Raw genomic sequence first — 26,866 nt, forward strand, 5'->3', positions numbered from 1 at the left:
AAGAAGATGAAAGGAAATACTAGTTTTTCAAATTACAGAGTTAGCCTAACAAGAAAATAGGTAAAATTTAACCAAAAGACACACTGATATTCCATCATTAATAGAAGTCCTATTTAATATTTTTTATATAAATGCTCCCCAATTTATCTTTCTGTCCTGAGGCAGACACGCGTCTTGACTCTGTTCACCCAATCACTGCTACTCTGACAGAAAGGTGAAGCCCTAAAAGCAGCACCCTAGGAAGAGGACTCCTCCAGACTGGGTTTAGCAGTGTCAGTATTGGTAAAGATGCCCTTTTACCTTAACAGAAATTAAGGTTTGTAAAACTTAAGTCATCAAAGTAAAATTTCCTTTTCAACTCAACTCCTCATTGCCAAAAGAAAGGGTGCTCCAACTTTATCAGGTTGGTAATGTAGGAGTGCACCATCTTTGAGTACAACACAAAACTGATACATATTTATCAACACCAAAAGCTGTAAGAATGACTCCTCACATTCCTTTTACTTTCCCATCTTTTAAATTCTTTCCCTAATTAGAAATTGAGCTTCCCAGGTGGCGCCAGGGTTGAAGAACCCTCCTGCCAATGCAGGAGACACAAGAGAGAAGGATTTGATCCCTGGGTAGGAAAGATCTCCTGGAGGAGGGCATGGCAACCCACTTCAGTATTCTTGCCTGGAGAACCCCATGGACAGAGGAGCCTGGAGCACCAAAGTTCATAGGGTCACAAAGAGTTGGACACACCTGAAGCAACTTAGCACACAATTAGAAATTAGGAGAGATCACAAAATAGTTCCCATCCCCAGGTAAAAAAAGACCAATCGATATCACAGATAGAGCCAAACAGGTTCCAAAGAGAACCCTCTCACACAGACTTGAATACAATGGCTCTATATTACTACAGAATATATTCAAAGGCTTTCTCTATCACTTTGAGATACCAGAGATAACTCTTACACCACCCATTGAAGACAACACTTAAGACAATACCTGATTGAGCCACAGAACTACTGGCAACTTGAGGTTTCAGATCTGCTTCTAAGAGAGCAGGAGAAACAGTAACCACTGGTCCTGAGAATAGGGGACCTTTCAAAGTGAGCAATTGCCCTTGTGGAGTCATCACAATGTTGGCAGAGGTGTGTGGAGTATTAGAGGGTGAGGTATTTTCTGTAAAAAAGATCAGAAATTAGTTAAGGATAAACGATGTTCAATTAATGCTAGTGTACAGTCTAGGAATGTAGGAGACATGCCTAAAACCACACTCTGACTTAAAAAGCAAGACATTTCAAATTTGTTGGGGAACCTCAACTTGCAATTTACTTTTTGAATGATTTTTCAGTAATGGTTACCTATCCACTGATTCTCTTAAGGGACAGAATTTTATTTTTGCTGAGGAACAGAGCTACGGAACCACTTTTTCAATGGAATGCTTCTGATGGTCTTGCTGGTGAAGCAGGATGAAAGTACACACTATTTTATCCCTAGGTTTGCTTTCCTATAAACCTCTAAGAAATTACTTCAAGTTTTTAGACCTCAGTTTTTCCATCTGTAAAATAAGGTGACTGGACTAAATGGTCACTAAAGTCCTTACTTATTTAGCAATAACATCACTTGAATGTGCAATGTGAAAACTAACTCATATTTTAGTATCCATCACCACCTTCTTAGCTGATATAACAAACCAGATTTCCTTGGTTGCTACACGTGGCTATCCGAAGAGTGAAAGAGTAGAAAAGGATATACCATTTTCAGAGGATATAAGCAAGTAATGTAAAGTCAACATAGCCTCACCTTCAAAATCATATAGGACAGAGTAAGAAATCAAAACCAATTTACTTTGTTCCTATATAGCAATTCATTGACAGACTGCAACCTGATTAAAAAGAGCTTAGTTAACAAAAATAAACTCCTACCAGAAATAAGTCTTATATGTTACCATGACGGATAACTTATTAGGATTTGCTTGAGTGTGTAAAGCTAGAAAATGAATCTAATGTAGTTAATATTCTGCTTTTAATACAACTCATCTTTCATCTAATTAAAACTAAAATTATGGCCAAGATGTTCAGTTCTTTAATCTAAACCGAATGTTCATCTGCATCAAGGAAAACAAAGAAATGTCCCTCCTACCTGTGGCCTGGTCTTTTTTTCTGGAAAGAATCAAAGGCTTCCCCTTCCTGTTATTTATAAACATCTGTCCGAGATCTACAGATGATGCAGAAGCTCCTTCCTGCTGTTTGCTAGTTCTGGGAGACACAGCAAACTCATCTGATCCCATCTTCTTCTTTCTCTTTTGTGCCTCTAATGCTTGTTGTTTTGCATAAATATACTCTAGCTTCTTCAGGACCACTTCTTCTGTCTTACCTATAGGTTGAGAGGGAATAAACTGTCACTCTCTATAAGACCCCACATAATAATGAGAAATAGAGTCCAGTTGATTTAACTATATCCCCAAAAATATGGCACTCGAGTGATTATAATTGTACAATTCTGATGGTAATTCTGGGAACCAAGACTCAAATGAAGTAGTACTTGAAAGATCTACCAAGGATTTTCCTTACTAAAGCTGTATTTATGACCTTTTTTTTTTTTGAGAGACATGAACCCCAGAAATCTTTATTGGGAAGCTGAAGGGCGAAGGTCTGTCTTCTGCAGCTTCTTCAGGCTGGCACGGGGCTCATAGACCCTACCTAGCTGGGGTCATGGAGCTCTCGTCCTGTCTCATTCAGGGGCCCCAGGGTGACCTCTGTTGTGATCCCCACAGGATCTGTTCCGAAGAGTAGCTGGAACCATTATCTTGATGTGAAACCATCGTAATTTTAACTGGAGGTCTTCTGGGATCTGAGACTGGGCCACGTGGGCTTTCCGCTGTCCCGGTTTCTAGCACGATGGGCCTTTCCCTGTGCTGGATTTTCTTCGCGTTCCACCTCTACCGTGGGAGCTTCACTGAGTTGGGCTCCGGTTGTGCTTGGCCTCTTCCACGTGGAGGTTGTTTCAGCCAGGTTAAATCCAAGTCACGGCACCATAGATGTCACGTGAGTTTATGTTCCTCGGTTCTTTGTCTTGTCCCAACGATTTGGAGCGACGGACATTAAAGCCCTCGGCGTGTCACAGCTCTTGGGTCTTGGACAAACCGTGTTATAGCTCTTAGGCATATCAGTGTTACAGCTCTATTTTATTTAGAAGATAGCAGGCGAATCCATCCTCAAAGTGTGAGGGCATGCCAACCCAAAGACTTGAAGGGAAGAGAGTGGAGGAGCGTATGGGGGAGGGGGAGAGAGAGAGAAAGAGCCCACGCACGCGGGAGAGTATTTATGACCTTTACCAGAGATCATTCACCATTATCTCACCTGAAAGTGATGATACTTTCCGTATCAAAATATTCCGTTTGCGAGTCAGGAGATTCTTCTGTCCAATCAACTTGTCTGCCTGATCTGTTAGCCCCTGAATTTCACTGAATGCCTAGAAGAGAAATAGCAATATCATGTCCATCAATTTTCTTTTTCTGAAAAACAGGTGAGGTCTACACAAATTTCTTTATTAAAAACTTTTAAATCTAATATTTTAGAGAACTTTATAATGTCATTTAAAACCATTTTTATTGTTTTACAAACTTATGGTTACCACTGGGGAAACAGGCAGGAGGTATAATAAACTGGAAGACTGGACTGACATATACATGCTACTATATATAGAACAGATAAATAAGAACCTACTATTTATAGCACAGGCAACCTTATTCAATACTCTGTAACAGCCTGGACAGGAAAAGAATCTAAAATAGAGTGGATGTACCTATATATATATGTATGGGCTTCCCTGGTGGCTCAGTGGTAAAGAATCTGTCTGCCAATGCAGGAGACACAGATTGGATCTGGGTTGGGAAGTTTCCCTTGAGAAGGAGATGGCAACCCACTCTAGTATTCTTGCTTGGGAAAGCCCACGGACAGAGGAGTCTGTAGAGCTACAGTCCATGGGGTCGCAAAGAGTCAGAAACAACTTAGGGACTAAACGAAAACAATGTATATGTATAACTGGTTCACTAACACAGCTAACTAACATACTAACACAACATTGTAAATCAACTATATTCTAATAAAAATTTAAATAATAAAGTATACAAGTGGAAAAACAAAGTCAATTCCAAAAAGGAGGCTTTTCTGGTTTCTACTTCTAGGGAAAGTGATTATTTATGAAGAGCACCACTGAGTGGTATTTTCACTACTGCAAGGAGATACAAAACATTTTACTCTGCTTAGATTTTAATAATCAACTTTAAAATCAACTCCTACTCTAAGCAAAATCTGGTTGAAACCACCTTGTTCTAGAGGGATAAAATGCTTGCCTCATACACTTCCAACCTTTAATTATAAGCAATTGAAACAAAATTACCTTAGCTATTATTCTACATGACAAAATTAAAATTTCTGTTAGCTTGAATACTACAGTTTCCTTTAAAGTGACTGTCAACCATTAAGAAGTATGTCAAAATAGTAGTTGTCTTGTGTCTTTCACCATGACAAACTTTTCTAAGTGCTATGGAGAATAGTTTACAGAAATTGTTGTAAACAGAGTTTATCAGTTTCTAACTTTATTTTTAAAATGAATAATTAACTCTGCTGGTTCAGAATCTGACTTTCAATGAAAAGCAACTCTGATTAACATAAGGATTTTCTTCCAAAGGGATTTATTGGACACTCACTAGTCCACATTCAAATGATAAACACAAGTTCTAGTTCAATTTTCTTCCTTTTCCTTTTATGTATCTAAAGAAGATTCTTTTAGTCAAGTCTTATTTGTCTGTCATTTACACAGACTTACCCTAGTAAGAATGAGACTTTTGGAAACCTTGGAAGAATGAAGTAACCCCAATGTGATCTTCAGCTTCTCAAAGAGATCTCTCATTTCACCACGGCGGCGGCGTTCATTGGCAGTGTGTGTCCGGCGATAATATGCAAAAGCTTCTGCTTCTTTCTGTAGTTTTTCACTCCAATAATCAGGTTTTAGCTTTAGAGGAACTTGTGCAGCCTATCCAAACAAAAGATTGCCTCCTAAGTATCTTTCACATCTATCCACTTTTCACCACACCAATGGCACTATTCTAATCAGACACCAACCATCTTCTGCCTAGAGTATCTTAATAGCCTCTCAGTTGGTCCTCTTACTACCAGTCTTTCTTTTCTCCAAATCAACAGTGAAAGTAAAAGTGAAGTCGCTCAGTCGTGTCTGACTCTTTGTGACCCCATAGACTAGCCTACCAGGCTCCTCTGTCCATGGGATTTTCCAGGCAATAGTACTGGAGTGGATTGCCATTTCCTTCTCCAGGAGATCTTCCCAACCCAGGGCTTGAACCAGGGTCTCCCGCATTGTAGACAGACGCTTTACCGTCTGAGCCACCAGGGAAGTTCACCAAATCAACAGTGTAAATTCTAAAACATGCTAATGTGATATCACTTCTCAGCTCAAATATCAACAGTTTTCAAATGAGGGATTGAGAAAAAAGCTTATGTGTATAATTTATTATTGAGAGTTGTTTCTATGACACAAATTACATGAAGAACTTGACTAGTGGAAAACAAGTTTAAAATTTTTTTTAAAATACTATAAGACCCTTTACAATTTGGGAAAGGATCAATTGCCACTCTTCCTAAATCACTATTGTCTCCAACCATTCCAAAGTGCTGTAAATTTCCTAAGCACTCTATAATCCCACAGCTCCCTGTCATTACACAGGTTGTTGCCTACACCTATCCCTTTCCACCCTCCTGTATGACTTAACAATTAAATGCAAACCTTCACATTTTCCAGGAAAGTCTTCCTCAACTCTCAGGATGCCTTAGGCTTCCTTTCTCTCTTACTTATTCTAACTCTATTTTTAAATCATTTAAAGAAGTAGTAGATGCATACCGGTTTAAAATATAAAAATGTAAAGAGCTTATAATGAAAAGCAACTGTGCCTTGTACCTATACCTGGATCCTCAGAAACCACCACTTTTATTCTTTGAGTAGCTTTTTCTGCTTAAGTCTATATCCTAAGTTAAAAAGTATTTTTAACTATTTACTTCCTGCATGCAGAAAAGAGTCCCTAGAATCACTTGGACTGCAAGGAGATCCAACCAGTCCATTCTAAAGGAGATCAGTCCTGGGTGTTCTTTGGAAGGAATGATGCTAAAGCTGAAACTCCAGTACTTTGGCCACCTCATGCAAAGAGTTGACTCACTGGAAAAACTCTGATGCTGGGAGGGATTGGGGGCAGGAGGAGAAGGGGACGACAGAGGATGAGATGGCTGGATGGCATCACCGACTCGATGGACGTTGAGTTTGAGTGAACTCTGGGAGTTGGTGATAGACAGGGAGGCCTGGCGTGCTGCAATTCATGGGGTTGCAAAGAGTTGGACACGACTGAGCGACTGATCTGATCTGATCCAGAAAAGAATTCAGTTCACCACTCTCTTATATCTCACCATCCCATCTTCCTAATACAGATAAATCATTTAGTTCTTCTACTGATCCCTTTACAACTAGAATATAATTCTATCTCCATTGCTCATTTCATCCACAATAGACAGTGTCTCTGTAAAATGAGGGTATCAGTACTCATATCCTTTATTTCTTCTTCCTTCTTTTACCTCCCAATCTGTAATTTGTACTTATACATTTTTCAAAATTGAAATTAATTCTTCCACAGTGTTAAGTAAGGATAAAGAAAAAATCTTGCTTAATCACAGTACCATGACATCCTATACAATATATTAAGAAAATCAAAGGAAATTTATAATCTCATTGCTCCCTGAATTGCTAGCCATTATTTCAGATAACAAGTAATTTTTTAAGTCACTGGAAAAATCAGGAGTCTAGATAAGCAAGAATGCTAGCCTATTTCACATCACATCATTACATTATACAATTAGTTTTCATATAAGCAAATCAAGTTTCACAAATTCCATGCCCATTTTAATTCCTCTAAATTATCTATCAACTAGGTGGGGTTGGGGGGAGAATTAGGGAAAAACAGTAGTAGTGTAATTTCATTAAGAGGGGGGAAAAGCTGATTATATTAATTCATTGGTAAAAACAGCCCTAAAATAAGTCATAATTAATATAACTAATGTTTTACCTGTAAGGACAAATGTTATCAATTTTATTAAATGAGCAATTATCATTAAATATACTGTAAATACCTTTCGACTCCTTTCAGTAGCTTTTTCATCTGTAGAGACAGGCATACGGCACCTAAATAAAGACAGTATTTTCCAAAGTTTTATTGAAATTCAATAATCTAAGACCTATTTCAAACCATCCCTAATTGTCTAAACTGTGACTGGCTTCTTTTCCCATATTCCCATTTGTGACAATATGATTTATTCAACAATATCCTTTTTTCTCAAATTCTCCCAAAAAAACCTAAAACTGCAAATTACATTTTTCAATTGTGAAATATTTCAAACATATAAAACTGTACAAACAAAATACATAATCAACATCCAGGTATCTGTCATTCAGCCTAAGAAATAAAATATCTGCCTTCCGTCCTTCTCATATAGTTTTACTAGGAATGTACTGATTCATCTTTAAAAAGAAAATATTGTGTAGCATTTTAAACATATGTAATGTGTATCTTTCTTTGACTGATTTGTTTCATTCAGCATTACATATGAGGTATGTTAATACTTGTAGTTTGATCATTTTAACTGCTATATAGTATTCCAGTGTAACTTCTCTAAATTTTATTTTTTTAGTATGTTAGTAATTATTTACGTTGCATCCAAATTTTCACAATGGCAAATGCTGGAACGGACAATCCCACACACGACCCCTTGTACATGTGTGAGAACCCTCCTAGAATCTGTATCTAGGAGTGGAGCTGATAGACAGAAGAAATGCACGCACAGCTTCAACTGTAGTCCCATCACACTGCTCCCTGAAGAGGTAGTAACTCATACCCCCACCCGACCTGTAGTGTGTTCCCACTGTTCCACAACTAGACAATAGTATTTCAGAAATCTCAATTTATGCCAATCTTCTGGGTATAAATTTGTAAAGTCATTGTGGTTTAATCTTTATTTCCCTTAATTACTTTTGGGGGGGAACAAATCTGTGTATGTTTATTGGCAGTCCAGGCTTCCTCTTCTGTGAATTGCCCACGATATCCATTACTTACTTTTCTATTGGATCACACTTTTCTTTCCTTTCTCTTTAAAATTTTCTTAATCTTATTTATTTTTGGCTGTGCTGGGTCTTCATTGCTGCCCAGGGTTTTCTCTAGTTGCAGTGAGCAGGGGCTACTCTAGGTGTGTGGTTTGCAGGCTTCTCATTGCAGTGGCTTCTCTTGTTGTGGAACACAGGCTCTTGGGCACAGGCTCCAATACTTGCAGTACACGGGCTGAGCAATTGTACCTCCTGCACTCAGGCTTGACAGCAGTGGCCCATGGGCTTAGTTGCTCCGAGGCATGTGGGATCTTCCCGGATTAGGAATCAAACCCATGTTGCCGGAATTGGCAGGCAGATTTTTTACCAGCAGGGAAGCCCATGGGTCACCATTTTCTTACTGACTTGTAAGAATTATTTTATATCCTTGGTACTAATCCTCTAACACATATTGCAAATATTTTCCTTACGGTCTGAAATCGCCTTTTTACTGACAGAAATTTTTAACAATCTGTTCCTTTACAGTTTGTGCTCTTTAACTGTTGATTATTCCTGGCCCTTTATTATTCCAATCCATAAAGATGGAATCTGTTTACTGAAATCTTCATCAATGTTTTTTTTTTTTTCATTTTTTCAATGTCTTTCAATAACATTTTATAAAAGTCTTGCACAACTTCTATCAAAAATCCCAAACAGCTTTTTTGTATTTTTAATTATTTTTTTTTGTTTATTGCTATTGTTTTAGAACTCAATTTTAGTATATTGAACTTACATCCTGCAATATTACTGAATTCAAGTCTAATTAAGTTTTTAAGAGATTTAAATTCTTTCAATTATAACCAACAGGCAACTGAGCTGTTTTGTGTGTGCCCAGTCATGTTCAGCTCTTTGCCAACCCCATGGGCTGTGGCCTGCCAGGCTCCTCTAGCCATGGTTTTCTCCAGGCAAGAATATTGGAGTGGGGGTGCAATTTCTTACTCCAGGGGATCTTTCCACCCCAGGGATTGAACCTGTGTCGCTTGCATTGGCAGGCAGGTTCTTTACCACTAGTACTAACTGGGAAGTCCAGGTAATTGAAGGATCCTCCAAATAGCCCTGGATCAAAGAAAAATAGCACCATATCCCTACCTTAGACTTTCTCACTAGGAATGAAGAATTACTGTTTCTCAACTCATTGCTTCTTTACGTAGCTGATGATATAATAGCTTAAAAAGCACAATGTCTGGCACAAAATAACTCTTACCTTCTTTCCCTCATACCCCACCCAATTCCTAATCAATATAAGGTTTACTAAAGCATAACATTTTTTTCCCAAGTCATCTTATCATTCTCTGTGTTTTCATCTCATCAGCTGAACAAGCAGAAAATTTTTTCTAACTGTACCTCACCCATTCAACTAGCAAAGTAACCGAATTTAGAATTTACAACCATATCTTTAAAAGATAAAGAACTTTATTGAGTAGTCCACTGTGTCAGTTATGCTAGTTATTTCATATATTATCTGATTTAATGCCTTAAAAAAGGGCATTTTCCTCATTTCATAGGTAAAGAATCTAAAAGTCAGAGAGATTACACACTTGCCCAAGGTTAAATAGCTACAAACTAGCAAAACTAGTATTTTAATGCCAATGTATCCGGCTCGGAAAGCATGTTATTCACATTTATTTACTGTTTCCTAGCAGTAACAAAGAAGTTAATTACCTCTGAATTTCAGCTCCTTTCCTCATCTACTAATAAGAAAAAAAGCTAGAGAAATAAAGGAACTATGTCAGTTACCCAGAACTCTTGACTAGAACATTCAGTTTTGCTTATGGTCACAATACAACAACAAGAAATAACAATCCAAAGAAAAACAAGACTTACGGCTGTTTCAAAATCTCTGTATGGACAGCTGTGCTCTTCATGTGGGTGACATTAATTTCCTCTGGGAGCTCTTCTACAGTCTCAATGTCCACTTGTTCTTCATCATCCTCAATGTATTCTATACAGTTATTCTGAAATACAGCAGTCCAACAGTAAATAAAGCATTGGGAAGCAAGCACACCTAAATTTTTCAACTGAATGTTTCCCTTATAAAGCCAACCAGTGCCAAACCTTGATCTTAAACCATAAGTACTGATAACCCTAAACCTGTTAATCTTAAAATGGAATTAAGTCATAAAGACAGCATATGGTTAGGGCTAACAACCAAGAACTACATTATAAATCACAGATATACTGAGTTGGCCAAAAAGTTCATTCAGGTTTCTCCCAAAGATGGTATAGAAAAACCTGGACAAACTTTTTTACAACCCAACAAAGATTAGACTAAAGAGACAGTCTCCAAAGGGCTGTGCTGATGCTTCAATGCAAGTGGGCAAATTCAAGTATAGATATATTAAAGTTTCATAAATCTAAAGATTAAATAGCAATCAAATAAAACATGGTGAGGGAGAAGGTAGAAAGCAGAAAAACTCAAGCGCTAGTGTAACAGTGCCTCATGGTTAACCCCATATTAAACACCCACAAAAACATTCAAGGCAGATATGCAAACAGAATATAGCCCAGACAATCTTCTAAGTATCTCAACCCCACAGAATGAGAGCTTTTGAAGAATTTCAGATACCAAAAGAAGCCCAGGCTTGCTGTACTGCTTATCATACCAAAAGATGAGTCAATCGGTAAGCATTTATTGAGCACCTACCAAAGAAACGCACAACAGAGGACTATAAGAGGGGCTCCTCAGGTAGCACTAGAGGTAAAAGAGCTCACCTGCCAGTGCAGGAGATGTAAGAGATACGGGTTCAATCCCTGAGTCGGGAAGATCCCCTGGAGGAGGGGACGGCAACCCACTCCAGGATTCTCGCCTGGAAAATCCCAAGGACAGGGGAGCCTGGTGGGCTACGGTCCATAGGGTCACTAAGAATCAGACACAACTGAAGTGACTTAGCATGCATATAAACTATATGGATTATGGGCTATGCAGATAGAATTTCGAAGTCCACCTTTAAAAATAGTGTTTATTATGCCAGAAACTAAACAGAGAATGTCATCTATAACTGTAATGTACCAAAGATGCACAACTCAAAATGAAGCATCCCTATCACTTTATTAGCTCTATGTTAATCTCACCAGAAAAATTACTTACTCCCAAATTACAGGCTCCCTATGGCTAACAGACATAAATGACTCAAGTCATCATTTATGATCCCCAATTTAATCATCATCTAAATATTGTGTATTAATCAGTGCATATTAGAATTAACTTTGGGAATCTAAACCAACAAAACCCCAAAAGTTTGAATACTAATGTAGGCAGATTCTTTATAATATTTAAACTGAAGAATATGTAATTACATGGCTTTAATTGGAGGCTTTGTAAATAATATCCAACTTAATCAGGGAAGATTTAAATTAATAAGGTTACTCAACTTTACTTACACTATTCCAATATAATGCTTAATACAGGCATAAAGCTATCATAGGTGTCAAACATATACATAAATACAATGTATAATTTAAATTTGAATGCCCTTACTTTAAAATGGCCAGTGTACCTGTCAGATTTCCTATTTGGAAGTTCAAGCAATACCACTCCGTATGACTAAGACATTCTAAAGGTTCCATTAAGTCAGTTCTACTGATAGTAATAGTTTTCACTGATTTTTTTTGTTTGTTTGTTTTCACCGATTTTAAAGCAGGACTGTTTTTGACTTGTGGTTGCCTATGGGGAGGAGGGGTGAGTAAGGGATGGACTGGAGGCAAACTATTATATATAGAATGGATAAACAACAAAATCCTACTCTATAGCACATGGAAGTATATTCAATATCCTGTAATAAGCCATAATAGAAAAAAATTTTAATTAAAATAAAGCTGGACTGTTTTTGGTCTGATGCTTATCTAAGCTGACTTATGAGACTGCAAAAAGTGCAACAAGATTGGCAATCTAACTCCTAAACTACCTACAGATGTAAGTCCTCAAAAAGGATGAGGTTATAGATAGAATGCAAGGCAAATGCATTAACCATCTCATTTACAAATGAGACAGGTGAGGTTCAGAAATAACGACACAGAAATATTTCAATACACAGACATTTTAGAGTTTTAAAATATAAACCTTTTTGCTATATTTTATCTGCCTAAGACAGTTAGGCATTACCAGAGAAGGACCAGGTAACACAGAGAACAAATCTCAAAAGGAGTGAAATTCTAAAACTGCCATGGCAAGAATCATTGCAAAGGGCCATATTATCTCAATTTCAAGACACCCCACAGGCAGATGGCTGTAACCTCCTTATGTTTTACATCCGGGGAAGGGCACAGCACACCACAGCACCCCCATTTGTTTCTGTAACTGAGGTTTTTACTGGAACACAGCCACACGCATTCACTGACTGTTTATGGCTGCTTTCCCTCTACTGCAGCAATTGAGTAGCTGCAAAAGCAAGTCATCTAGCCTGCAAAGTCTAAAATATCTAAAAACTGCCCCTTTACAAAAAAGTTTGCCCAACTCCTGCCCTATATCATACTGATGCTCAATTACTCAGCTCAGCAAACACAACTCAGAAGTCTATAAAAATGGCTTTGACAAAATAAAAAAATAAAAAATAAATTATAAAGGTCAAATTACAAAGGAAGATAACCAGAGGTTAGAATATAAATTCTAGACACTAATTATTTAATTTTAGGAGATGGTTAGAAAGCAACTTTAGGCAGGGTGATAATAAAATATTAAATGATGTTTTTCATTTCTCTCCAAAACAAAAAACATCTCTACAAATGCTGATAAGACAAATTATCTTCCAGTTCTAAGGCCACCCATTCCCTGTTTCTTATATATATCTACCAGATAAGCTACAATAACTTTGCATAAAAAATGTGGAAAAAAAAAAAAAAAAAACCTGAGATCAAATGGAAGTAGTGATTTTAGGACTTTAAAAAAAAAAACAAAAACCTAATTTGATAGGGACTCTCAAAGCATCTATTCCCCCAAAGCTTAAACCAGCCTTCCTGTATAATATCAGAGAAGTCTCAAAGCACAATATAAGCTCAATAAATGTTACCTGACTGACACAGCCTAAAAACTACAAAGTCATTTAATCATGATTTAAAGCTAGGCATCCAATTGAATGTATCAGGTCTTAGTTATCTTCTGGAAAAGCTATTGTCTCTAATGAATCATTTAAATTCTTGAGGTTTCAGTCACAATAAAAATGGGCTCACCACCTTTTCTACATCATCAACCTCCTCACTCTGGTAGTCAGAAACAACATCCACAATCTCATCAATAGAATCATCGGTTTTCTCATTCTCATCTTCTTCATCATCCTCTTCCAGCTCCAAAACAGTGAAGTCAGTACTGCTGCTCCCACCCGTCTTCTCTTGCTTTGGTTTTATCTGTTCTCCTGAGAGCAGTAAGTGACCTTGAAAATGTCCGTCCCTTCTGCTCCCTTTGGCAGCTCTCCTAGGGACAATGGAGAAGGTTGTAGGACTAGAAATCCTACTCCAAGAATCACATTCAGTTTTTAAAATCCTGGCATTCTCAGTAGTTCCACTTTTTCCAAGTAAATCAGAGATACTGTGTTCTTGTTGAAACACATCTGAATTTTCCTTACAAGTTTTTGTTTCTTTAATTAATTGCTCATTTGTCTCATTCTTGCCTTCTTGTGAAGTTCTAACATATTTCTGGGCCAAAGGGCCCTTTAAGTGCTTTCTCCACCTCTCTTTAATGCTGTCCTTCTCCAGAGACTCTCCACAGTCCTTCTCCTTGACCTCTGGCTTTGGATTAGATTGCTGCTCCACAACTCTACTGCCTGAAAATTCAACTTTGCTTTCTTCTTTAGAGATAATTGGAAATTCATTTGATTTTTCCTCTGGATTGTCCACTTTCTGCTGTTCCACTTTCACATCACCAAGTTTTTTAAGTTGCACATTAGTCACACTTTGGACTGTCATGTTACTGGCTCTTCCAGAAATGGTCTTAACTTCTAGAACAGTCAGTTTTTCTTTGGAACTGTTATGGTTCCTAATCCCGTATTCTTCCTCAACATCTTTACAGTCTTCACCTGTGTGTGAGCCAGTGCTATAGACATGCTCAGAAGGTTTAACAGCTGAAGGCCCTTCTTCTCTAAGGGATTCTTCATCTAAATGATCACCCCCATCTTCCAAGGAATCATTCAGAGTTTCTTCTGAGACAGCAGCTCCTGAGTTTTGTTTTATTATTATATTAGTCTCAGGCTCTACAGCTTCTCCTCCTGACTGTAGAACCTTCTTAGTTTCTTGCTCTCTTTTTAAAAAGCTTGTTTCATCTTTCTGGTCTGCATTTTGAGATTCTCTTTTCATCTGAAGTGAAGCAACATGTTGAAGAATGGAGCTGGGAACAGGCTTCTGTCCTGGGAGCTGCAACAAGGCAAAACTACCAGACTGGAGAGGAATAAGACTGGCTGTACCAACAGGCTGCCCTCCTGAACTATAGGTTATTTTGGTTTCAGAGGCTGTTTTACTTGTGAAACTTTGTGGTTCAGGAGGGGAAATCCTCAGAGTCAATGTACCAGACTGAGACACAAAATTAGGTCCAGAAGAAAGCAATGATGGTGCCTGAGTGATAACATTCATTGCTGGAGAAGACCCAACAGCCTGAATTACAGGATTCACAACGGAGAAAGCAGAGGGCGAAGCCGAAGAAGGTGGAGTCTCTGATGGTTTGGAAGGAGTGGGTAAACGGATTCCCATCACAGACCCTGGTGAGGAAAAAAAAAGCATTTTAAATCACCATTGCCCACATCAAAGACTTTCAAAGTACATATTCTTTTCCTAACAGGTGATTGATTTCAAGAGACTGATAAGACTAATCCTGGTATATGAATATACCATATGACCAAATGATTCAAGAGAAGAGAAACTTATCAAAAATATCTCTAACTTTATACCTGGGTTCCGAAACATGACAGGTTGTAAGTTGGGCTGGTTATTAGATCCTCGAAGCTGATGCAAAGGGAGAAGCTGGACAATCTGCCCATTAGGGTGCCTGAATAGGTTCATTCCACTTGGACTCCTAACAGGCTGTAAGACCATCCGATGTCCCTGAAGTTGTGTGTTTGGGACAGGTCTAAGAGTAGGAGAACCCTGCTGCACTGGAATCAACAACAATCGAGGTCCAGGACGTTTCACTGTGTTAGGAGAGACCTGTGGAGGAGCCACTGGAATCTGAGGGGCATTTTCTGAAAAACAGGAAATGGAAACATAGTATCAGAATTTCCCTTTAATACTCAGGAAAAAATAATTATGACAAAGAATCTAACCATGCTACAAATAAGTTAAATTACAGAGTTAGCAAAATTCTGTATGTCCATGATATACGACTTACAGGACTTATGGCTGAGAATAATTTACTAATTTAAACTTAAGTATTAACCAGACTTTACAGGGCCTTACATTTAGACTGGTAAAAAAAGAAAGTATCACGCCTTTAAACCTGGATTCTCATTAAAGTTCAAGTAAATTTTCTGTTCAACTTAAAAATTCAGGCTGTTAACACTTAACAGGCTTATGACTTATCAAGGAAGACAAAGTCAAAGACTAAAAATCACAAGGTACAAAAAAAACTTCTTGGCCTTTAAAGTTAATTGACAAATAAGCATATAGATTTGTGAAAATTATTTTTCAGAAGGAAAAGAAACACATATCCCCCAAAAATGGAATGAAATTAAGAGATATCAAAGAAGCAGGGAAATAAAGCCTGGTTAGGAAGAGGCAAAACATAGTTTTGAAACAGAAAAGGTAGACATTTAATGCAGAAGATGTGAATTAAAAGAGATCTCAAAACATTAATAATACTGAAAGATGCATTTCAATGTCTGGAAGAAAACACCAAGGATATGGGAAAAAACAGTATGAGGTTTTGGTCACAGGAATAAAAAAGTAGGAATAACAATAATAGTAAACATAAATGAAAGTGACCTAATATTACCATTCAAATTACTGAATTTCCTTAACATTATTATTTTTAATTATTCTTTTTTGACATTTTTAAATAAAAAATTTCATCAGTTTGTCACTAAACAGAAACATTAACAAGCCAAACAAAACAAAGATTTTAATATGTAATATGCACTCTGCCCAAAAAAAGTATCAAATTTCTAAAATAAAGTGATGCTCCTTAACATTTACATGACAAATTACTACAGAAGATCCATGATTACTTTTGAAAAATAACACAAGACCAAACTGATAAAAAAAAAATAGTGTGCAACTTTTTAAACAAACAAAAAAATCATCTATCTTATGTGATTAAGAAACATATTAAATTAAAACATACTTTATTTCCTGAAAATTTCTATTCAAATTGAGTTTTACAGAATGATTCAAAGCCAAATTATCCCCAAAGCAGCCTTTAATATACACATTAAATAAGTGATTATTTATTGCACTGGGTGAGAGGGGAAGAAGGGAAAGACAAAAGGATGAAAAGTCAAATGAAAAAGTCAGAGGTCTAAATCCCCGAGCTGGGATCCACTTTATGAAACTATAACAAAATCACATACTTCCTTAGAAGCTGGCAGCGATGTGAGTCAGCTCCATTTATAGAAGAGCAGATAAAATATACAACTAGTATTTCCTCAAGTAGTATTACATAAGATACTTTTAGGTGGTATGTCATATAGAATAACACCATATTATACTGTCAGAATTTTAATCTTTTGATTAAATACAGAAGAAATTATGTCTCTGATATTATGTCTTTAATATTAAAATTTAAAAAAAGACTATGCCAGCATTTTCTAACTTCCTTCATTAACAGAGAACAAGTCACATGTTAAAAACACACAGGAGCTGGCTAGTATTTGATACTTTTTATTATTACTGGTTCAGTTTATTTATTTAAGAGACTATCCTCCATTCTGGCAAGTAATGTTGGTTTCCAATTACAGTAATACTGCTCCTTTTAAAAGTATACTTAAGTGAACAACTGACTTGATTTAAATAAAAATAGTAAATCAATTATATGAGAGTACAAGTGGGAATCAGAGCAAAATACCTGAATATTCTGAGTGACTGAAATCTGAGAGAAAATGAACTACAAAAGGTAAACAACTTCACAGTTTCATGACATAATTATTAATATAAAGAAAGGTATACATGATTTAGAAGACGTGACCAGTTAAAATATGACAAGATGTGAACTGTGAGTTTCAAAAGGAAATCGAAAAGGCTTCATCAAACACAATCTTACTTTTGAAATGATATTATTAGCCATTTTTTGGTATGTGTGTTGACAGGAGGTAGCAAAAGACAACAAAATTGACACTGTCATCCACTTTTCCTTTCAACAGCACTTCAATTTATAAATCCCTTCTTTCCTAAAATATCTACAGGGATTTAAACCATGCCCCTGAAGACAAAAATATTTAGTAGGAAAACTATGAATAACCAGGACAGAACTGTTGTCAGTTATTTTATTCCCCCTTATATCCTGGAGGGGCTTCCCTGGTGGCTCAGATGGTAAAGAATCTACCTGCAATGCAAGAGACCCGGCTTCAATTCCTGGGTCAGGAAGATCCTCTGGACAAGACGATGGCAACACACTCTAGTACCCTTGCCTGGAGAAGTCCATGGACAGAGGAGCCTCATCAGCTGTAGTCCGTAGGGTCACAAAGAGTTGGCCACAACTAAGCAACTAACACACACACAACTATATCCTGCAAAGCCTCATCTCTCACACTCCTTTCCATACTAATTCTTCTTTGAGTCTACTAAGGTAACAACTTACTTTAGCTGGTTGAATTAGGATATAAAGTGACCCAAGTGTGAACTATTTCTATTTCAAATTCACTTAAACTAAGCCAACAAGAGAAAAAATTTAACTAAAAAGTTGACATATAAAATATCAGAGTCCTAAACAAAGAAATATGCTTTCCTATTTCAATCAGTTTATGTATAATAATTAAGAGAGTGTCAATAGTATATAGGAGTTGGGCTGATTCACACATGATTCTTACAAGGCAAGAGGACCTAGAATTTTAATTTTAAGCAAGGAGAGAAAAGGCCCTCAGCTTGGCTGCAACATAAACAGAAGCCCTCTGATCTGTCCTTTTTTAATAGAAAGCAGCAGCCCTCCCACTTCCAAAACTGGGCACACCTACATTTGGTTCCCTCAGAGATGTGAGCCCTTAGCTCTCAACACACAAAAGCTGCTGCACTTCCTCCTGCACCCACTTTAACGGCTGCTCTACTGGCTCAGAGTTCCACTCCCATATGTAGCATTTCCATTCTAATGCTTTTGAAAATTTTCAATTTTCTGAGAAAATCTCTAGCCCCACTAAACCATCTGTTAAGGCTGTTTATCTCGAAGGTTAACAGTTTTTATTAGCATTCTGGGGCTTCCCTGGTGGCTCAGACTGTAAAGAATCTGCCTGCAATGCAGGAGACCTGGGTTCAATACATGGGTTGGGAAGATCCCCTGGAGGAGGAAACAGCTACTCACTTCAGTATTCTTGCCTAGAGAATTCCATGGACAGAGGAACCTGGCAGGCTGGAGTCCACGGGGATGCAAAGAGTCAGACAGGACTGAGTGACTTTCACTCACTCAATGGTTACAAAATTGCACAAATGTTCACTGACTGTCCTAACTCTGTATTTACCATGAGGTCCATTATTTTTAGTGTTCAGTTTTGCAGAATGTAAAGGTGTTTTTTTTTTTCCCAGTTTTCAGCAGAAACACTTGATATATACCTGTAATTCTATCAGAACCACAATGTTATATAACCAGCTATAAAATAAACCAGCTTGTAACATCTAGGCCTTACCTGGTCTCTGGCTCACTGGTGGACTCCCATCAATTCCCGAGAGTATAATGGGAACAGAGCTCAGAGATGAAGTTGGTGTGGTCACCATGGAAGAAGATGCAGCTGTGGTCACCACGACTATGGAGGTGGAGGCAGTGGAAGCAACAGGAAGAGTTATGGTTGGAGGAGATGCTACCAAAGACTTAGGAAAAGCAACTGAAGCCACAGGGGTAGTTATCCCAGTCGTTTTGATAAGGTTCAAAGTGGCTGTAGACTGGGTAGGTGTTACAAGGGTGCTGGTATTAGTTTCAGAGACCTCGACAACCCCTGCAATGGTGGCACCAGAAGAATAGGTAGTTTCTTTAGTTCCCACGTCAGATAGAGCAGTCGTAGGTGTCACAGCAGGAACATTTTCTAAAAACACTTGAGGGGTGGTAGTAGTGACAGCAGCAGTCACAGAGCCGCACACCTGAACTGGCTCAGAAGAAACCACAGGTGTGACGACCATTACTGGAGAAGGTCTGATACTGAACTTCTGTGGCCCTGTTAGGGGTTGGGGTGTGCTAACTCCAGGGATCTTCTGCTGCAGGGCTCCAACTTTACTCATCACAAACTGTGTGAACACACCACCAGGAGAGGGTCGAGCCGCTGCAAATAAAAATTTGCAGGTCAAAAATCTTCAGTTCTCATATTTCATCCTTGTAGTGATTGTGTTTATCAACATTTATTGTGCACCACTGGGTCAATTTCTTACAGGTACTACCTACCTGTAATTTCCACTCACAGAAGTCAAACATACCTGTCCACCAAAACCTAACTTTCAAAATTCTAATAACTAAAGGGAATAAAATCGGATGTTCCTTCTGAAATTCCTTTGGTTATGCAATACAGTCAAACTGCCAGAACACTAAAAAGACTGTATAGCACAGCAGCACACAACTTCATCTAAAACAGAGGAAGAAAGTAAGGAAACTGTATTCCTAATTCTAATTTTAAAATTTGTTTGCACCACTTCCTTCTGTAACAGCATCTCTACCTCTTTATTGCTGTCCTTTTACAAAACAGTAAAGTTTTGCATTTTAGAAATATGCAAAAAGACATTTCAGAAGAGGGCAGGATAAGACGATTTTTTTTAAATCACCAGTTAAAGCTACCTTTTAAACAAGAGGTAGAAAGAGTTCTTTTTAAGGCAATGCCTATACTCCATCTTCACACAACTCCAGCATTTAGCCAGAGATTTCAATTTCCTATTAAGAGGAATAAAAACACAGCAAATGACATTTTTACTTAACATTTCTAAACAGATGTGAAAAAACAAAAAGAGGAATGCAATAAAATCAACTGTATATACTATCAATTCTAAAACACAAATGATTTCAAGGAGGCAATTTATTATAGACTCTTTAACACTAAGATATTAAATTAGGTTTTTACTCACAGAATAGGGATAAATATAATAAAGCAATGTTCCCAGAATTGTTTTACAAGAGCCTTCTACTCTAAGTCTATACTAACTCAATGCGTTTTGATTTTGCTAGCTCCTTGGTTTCATAAATTCAGGGAACATACATATGATTGGTTACCAAAAACACCAGTTCTCATAGGAGAAATAGTAAATTAGGGAAAGTACTTAGGAATATGTATTCCCTTCTGCAAAACAAAATTAAAAAGCTAAGTCTTTTCTATGTTAACAAAACCAGTCCAAAAGTCTGGGAAATAACTATAAAACTAACTATAATTCAATTTATTTAGTATTGTAGGTCATCAGAAGAGTTACTAAAAAAATATTTAAATTCAGGCAAGATAAACATCAAGGAAAAAAAGTACCAACTTCTATATTTCTCTAAGCTTTACAACCTCCATATCTGTATCCACTGGCCCAGCACCAAGTCACAATCCTTCCCAAAACATATGAATAGTCCAACTTACCAATTGGTCTTTTCGCTGGGACAAACGCCTTCAGATTCTTCCCAGGGCGATTTGTTGTAGTGCCAGAAGATGATGCCATTTTGGAATTGGATGTTGAAGGCAACAGGGTGCGTGGTTTCCTGGATGCAGCCACCTTGGCATTGGATGCTACCTTGGAGATGACAGTACTGAGGGTTGAGAGGTCCAGGACTGAGGGTCGCAACCTGCCTGTGATATAAGCAGCTAGCCTATTGGCTGGATGCAATGCCCCCATCTGTCCCAATAGCAACTTAGCCTGCGGGTAACTCTTACCATTAACCTGAAACAAGTGGCAAAGAGAAATTCTGTAAAGATAAAATTCTCTTGCTAACTCATCTCCCTTGACAAGGGTTTCATTTTTACAAGGTTTTAAAAGTCTATTTTTCAGATTTAAAGGGAAAAAGAAATGGACTTTTCCCATTTGGTATAATCTGAGTATTTAGGAGATGAAAAAAAAATGCTGCCATCTGATATTCTCAACTAATCTCATCTCCTTCATCTTGGAAGTTTAAAAACAGAGAATCTTAGAAACTCATCATACCTGCGTTCTAGATTTGTGGAAGGTACAGTCAAATCTAAGGAATCATCCAATTGTTTTACTTGTCAATAAGCAATTATGGTTGAGTTATTAATAATCATCAGCATAAAAATGAGTAACTGTATTCCACAGAATCTCTCTGATGAGACCAGAGGCATAATGAAACTTTCTCACAAGGGTCCTTAATATTTGAAAAATATATGGTAGTCTGCTTTACCTTATGAGAAAAAATCACTGTTACAAATACCTAAGCCACAAAGTCACCTTAGTTTTCAGTTTTCAAAAAATTCAATTTTGAAGTCAACTATCTTCATCTTTTGCACAAAACTTGGACTCAAAATAAATGCTAGTTGAAATTCATTGTAATTTTTTCTAAGTTGCCACTAAATTGTCAGAAGAAAGTGAATCAATGAATGAGGTAAAGATTCTTCTCTATTGCCCGAGTTGACAGACTGCCCATCTTACACAGAATAATGGAGTTCTCTATGTCTTACTGCTAAATGACTATCGAAGAAATCTTTTTCTGTCTCTCTTTCCCATTATTTAAAGGGGTGAGGAAGTGGAGTAAGGCAGAGAAAATCCTACTCTCTAAACTAATAGATAACTGGTAAGGAGAATAGCTACAACAAGCTACTCCCTCTTCTAAGACACAAAATTATTCTGTTTCTTAGGTAAAATTATTATTTCCAGACAGATCAGTATATACTTGCCCCGAGTCTGATCCAAAGAATATGATCTTTCCATCCTAAACTTTCCTACACAGTTTTCCAGGCTCTGTGGAGTCTGGATGAGATACTCCTGTCTTCTCCTTTGGGACTTGCTCTGAAGACTACTCAGCAGCTTTCCTAAAGCATACCTTACAGTGGCCTGACTGCTATGCAGGTTCATATTTTATGGGGGCATTCTGAGTCCCAGACAGGAGAACACAAAATTTCTATGACTGTATTTGAAGAGGGCCTAGTCTCACTAAAATATCAGGTTAAGTTGCTGTTCTCAAAGCATCAATCAGTAAATGAAACAAGGAGAAAACACTCTCATTATTAAGAGTTTAAGAAATATCAACAGAAGCAGTTACATAGTAACTGCAATAGACAGTTTTTAATTAAGTAGATCAGTTATAATGGTGGCACAGTCCTTAACCCAGAGAAGCAGTTGAGCTAGTAAAGTCAAGTAACCTTAGCAGTAATGTCAGACACGACCCCACATTTGGTACTCTGATATAAAAGTGCATTTAATGTCACTGAACAAAAGGAGAAACTCTTTTGGACCTACGACTACATTTTACCTCAGAATTTTCCTTCAAAAAGATTTTCTACATGCCAGTGTAATTTTACTAATATATCTGTCTGAAGTACTAAGTAGCAAGGATATAGATATTTGCCCTATAATAATGATTAGACTGGCAAGAACTCTATGAATCAAATAAAGATAAAATATGTAAACTGTGGCTCAATTTTTTAAAAATTTATGTATTTGAATAACGTCTTCCTAAATTTAAATTTTCTCCCAAGTTTTCAAACATATATTGCTTATCTTAAAAATTAACTTCATTTTATTTTAAAAGTTATCTGCTAATAATAATCCTAAGAACTAGACTGAATCCCTTACTATTCTTGCTTGACTGTCAAAATATGACTTTAGCCTAAGTAAAACAGCTTAAGGGCAACTTTCTGGGAAGACTAGAAAGAAAACTATAAGCTAACACAGGACTGACTCTACCTTTCTGTTTGTAAATGTGCCAAAAATTCACCCTAGGTATGCATCTAACCTAGGCCTATTACAAAAAGAGATGACCATTTTGTCACCCAGTTCCCAGGGAATGCAAAGATAAATAATATAAGGCCCACAAAGGCTGTGAAAAATCAAAGTGGTACCTAAGTATAAAAAGGTGCTACATCCAGATTAAAGATAATTCTCACCTGGATAAGCCCAGATGTGCTTGAACTGGGTTTACGTTTATAGGCCACAAGCTTCCCTGCAGGAGAAAGCCCTGCATAAAAGGGCAGACCTTTGCCTCCATGTAATCTCTCCCTCACTGAATCCAGGGCATCTGTCTGCACGGGAGAGACATCATCCATTTTCCCAGGGGATAATGGACCGTCAGGAGTCTCTGATCCAGATTTCTCAGCCATATCATCTTGATCTTGACATGATGGCATAGAGATTTTCACACGAGAAGAATAAACAGGAGGATTCTTTTCACCCCGGCTCTTTCGCTGAGAAGCCAACTCAATGATGAAGCTGCCCACCTTAAGTGACTGTGGCATGTTGCTATTGATGTGCTGGGATAAGATGCTCAAAATCTTGTTCCGATCCTCCTCCCAGTTGCAGTCTGAGATGATCTCGATCAGTTTGGTGGGACCACCAGGTGACCTCTGATGCACATAGGAGGTAGAAGCTGATTCCCCTTCATTGCAGGAAGACTTCCAGCTCTTTTCTGATAAGGAATTGAAAGATATTTCTATATTATAGCATTTTGTACTGAACCTTGAAAGATTTTCATTTTTCCTGAGTTCTCAGAAAAGTGCCAGGGACATAGATATTCAACAGTTGTCCAGTATCCCATTCCCATGGACTTTCAGTGGTAAACTGACACTTACAATTTGGGAGTTTTCCATGAAAAAAAGAAAAACATTCCAGAAAATCAGACTATAATAGTCTTCACTATTCTACTCATTGGGCTCTCTTAATAAAAGTGAATCCCTCTTGAGACTGCTCTAAAAAGCCATTAACTATCAGATAAGAAGGTACTATCTTGCAAACAAAGTATATAACCAGGGTTAGGCTTATTTAGTATAGTATACTTGCTATCCATATAAGCAAAGCAAAGACACTTGCAAGATGCTTTGTAATATGTGAGGGGTAGAGTCAACCCTAAAGAACAGCAAGAAAGATGATGTTTTTGTTGGGGGAAAAAACCTTGCACTCTACCTCTAGTTTCCACTGCAAATATTTCTGAACTACTTCTGTGCCTCTGGATATGATTGTTCCACTTCTACATTTCATACAAGACCACTCACAGCTCAAGTATGTTTACATTCATGGCAACACATTAACTAAATATACATTTCACTAGCTAGATTTCTATAGCAGGATCTACCAACCAATGTACTACAGTTATCAATACATCAGGATAGCAATTCCCTCAGCCTTCAGGGTGATCATGCTAATAGGCACCCTTTCCACTTGCCTCAATGTGCTAGCAACATTATCATTTTTGTATGTTTATCATGCCATAAAAAAAGTTTAGCAGACACTGCTGCTTAAATGTCTGATGTCTTAAGAAGCACAATCAAAAACAAACGGTTAATTCCCTAGACACTAACCTTCATCATACTAATTCTAGCTGTAACATGTACTAGATAAATCAGTGCTACTCCTTCCTTTTCCCCTCTGTATTCTCCAACTGCAGCAACTATTGAAAATCTCAGGTAAAATTTCAGTAACTAATGATGTCAATATTGCTGAGGTTTGTAAAGGAGTTTTAAAAAAATCACTGACCTCATTCTGTTTCTTACAACACACCAGACCATGAATACCAACAAATTCTATTTCTCAGAACAGGAAAGTTAAACACAGGAAAAAACTCGGAAAAAAACTTACCTATAGTGTCTATTTTTACCAAAACTGAAACAAGGTAGGTAGACATGCTCTGGATTGGTAGCTTTGGTTCCCCCTCATTATTAGTATAGTCCATATCTATAATATGAATAATTACTATCAAATGATAAGTCATAGTTTTCATTCTGACCTTGTGATTTATCAGAATCATCCTCCAGGTCACAAGTGAGTGGTTTCAAAGGCTGCTGTTCAGAAGCTGGCTCCTGACAAAGAGAACAATACAAATACTTCAGTTCAACACATATTTATTATCAAGGGACTATGACATACGAATTAAATCTCTCAAGGAAACCTAATAGAAAAATTAAAGTACTCAAAGAATATCTTGACATCCACACACATAGTTGCATTACCATCACACTATACAACCATAAAAACAAGTAGTCTTGCTGTTTAACATCTGTGATAGTGACTGAGTTACCAAGGAAACAATTAACATTGCATTTTATAGTGTAATTCTAATAAAAAAGGAAAAATACTTGATGTTTAATGAAACAAGTTTCAACTATTTAGAAAATTCACCAATGCAGAAAGATCAAATCCTAATAAACCACATTATTAAAACCAAAAATGTTTAAAATTTCAAAATTACTCCAACTTCAGAAAGAGTAATACTTTTAAAATGACCTTAAGGGAATATGTTCTAGAATAGGTATGCAGAGAAACATAAATTGATATGCACATTATGTAAACCTTCTCTGCCCCTAAAAAATTACTTCATATTATACCAAGAGTAACGCAAATTCTAATACTAGCAACAAGGAATTGGAAGTTAAAAAGAAAAATCTATGCAATAAGGAATTCACCTTTACACTACAGTTCTCAGGACTAGTATGACATGAGCCCTGCTGCTGAAATGATGGGGATGGTGATGGTGATGGTTGTCTCTCTTCCTCTTTTTTTCGTTCATACACTCGAACTCGGGCACAAGTCATCATACTTTCAAAGTACAAGTAGACTGGATCCTTGTCTTCTTCCCGAATCTGTAAGTTTCATACAACAAAACATTCCAAATATGGGGGGGGGGGGGGGCCAGTCTCCAGGATTCCAAAAGGAAAAGGATGTAATCTTTGCTTCTATTACAACACTTAAAAATTTTTAATGCAAACTTTAAATAGTACAATTACGGTTTGTATGTGCTGACTCTTGGGGCAGTCAGAAAGGATCTGTTTCTCTTTTAAGAAAATTCAGCACACCAGAGCAGTGCTTCTCAAATTATCTGCAGTGAAGGATAAATTTCTTAATTACCTGTCACACACAGACTGATATTTTTGAAAAGACAGTAAAATAAATTACTAGAAAAACAAAGATCAAGTTTTTCAGTATTAGATTTAATAGATAAAAATTTCTCTATCTACTTGTGGCAAAAGTTTCTAAATATCTCCTTTTGCTTTTTATACTTATTTCATCACAAACTAATAACAAACAGTTATATATTAGCACTGTATAGAGACCATACTAAATAGCACTGTACTGAACAATCTTTCTTCAATTAAACAGAAAGACTGAAATAGATTTATTAATAATCAGAACTGCTTAACCTATTAACACAAGAGAAGCATCAGATCTTCTACCTATTGTCTTCACCTGGTCATGCAACTATTTTAAACCTTAAACTTTATTGTATATAAAGACAACATGCTTTAAAAAGATCACAGTGACTCTCTAAATTTTCTTCCTAATGCTTTTCTAATAGTGCATACTACATCTCAATCACTCAATATTCTATACTACAGGAATAAGAGAACCTTTAGAAGACTTTTGCCAAGTCATTTTTTTTTAAAGCCGATTTGATATGATCCTCCTAAAGAGAGATTTAGCTATCTTTAAGAATTATATAAAAATAAAA

The 26,866-nt window shown here is 37.1% G+C and overlaps 1 protein-coding gene across 6 annotated transcripts in view; it reads right to left on the reverse strand.

Annotated features, from left to right (window-relative positions):
- MGA (MAX dimerization protein MGA) overlaps positions 1-26,866 on the reverse strand; it is a 145,991-nt gene that overhangs the window by 5,380 nt on the left and 113,745 nt on the right. For 2 of the 6 annotated variants that reach the window (XM_040226855.1, XM_040226854.1), the window contains exons 11-23: positions 25,824-26,000; positions 25,148-25,220; positions 23,316-23,833; positions 20,841-21,138; positions 18,933-19,559; positions 15,057-15,347; positions 13,354-14,867; positions 10,009-10,139; positions 7,179-7,230; positions 4,819-5,025; positions 3,348-3,459; positions 2,128-2,361; positions 988-1,164 (exon numbers count right to left, since the gene is read on the reverse strand). In XM_040226855.1, the coding sequence (XP_040082789.1) occupies positions 988-1,164; positions 2,128-2,361; positions 3,348-3,459; positions 4,819-5,025; positions 7,179-7,230; positions 10,009-10,139; positions 13,354-14,867; positions 15,057-15,347; positions 18,933-19,559; positions 20,841-21,138; positions 23,316-23,833; positions 25,148-25,220; positions 25,824-26,000 (4,411 nt within the window). The remainder of the gene's footprint in view (positions 1-987; positions 1,165-2,127; positions 2,362-3,347; positions 3,460-4,818; positions 5,026-7,178; positions 7,231-10,008; positions 10,140-13,353; positions 14,868-15,056; positions 15,348-18,932; positions 19,560-20,840; positions 21,139-23,315; positions 23,834-25,147; positions 25,221-25,823; positions 26,001-26,866) is intronic. The other 4 variants (XM_040226858.1, XM_040226857.1, XM_040226859.1 and 1 more) reach the window with 4 other exon arrangements.

Source organism: Oryx dammah, unplaced genomic scaffold, assembly GCF_014754425.2.
Source record: "Oryx dammah isolate SB20612 unplaced genomic scaffold, SCBI_Odam_1.1 HiC_scaffold_26, whole genome shotgun sequence".
NCBI lineage: Eukaryota > Metazoa > Chordata > Mammalia > Artiodactyla > Bovidae > Oryx > Oryx dammah.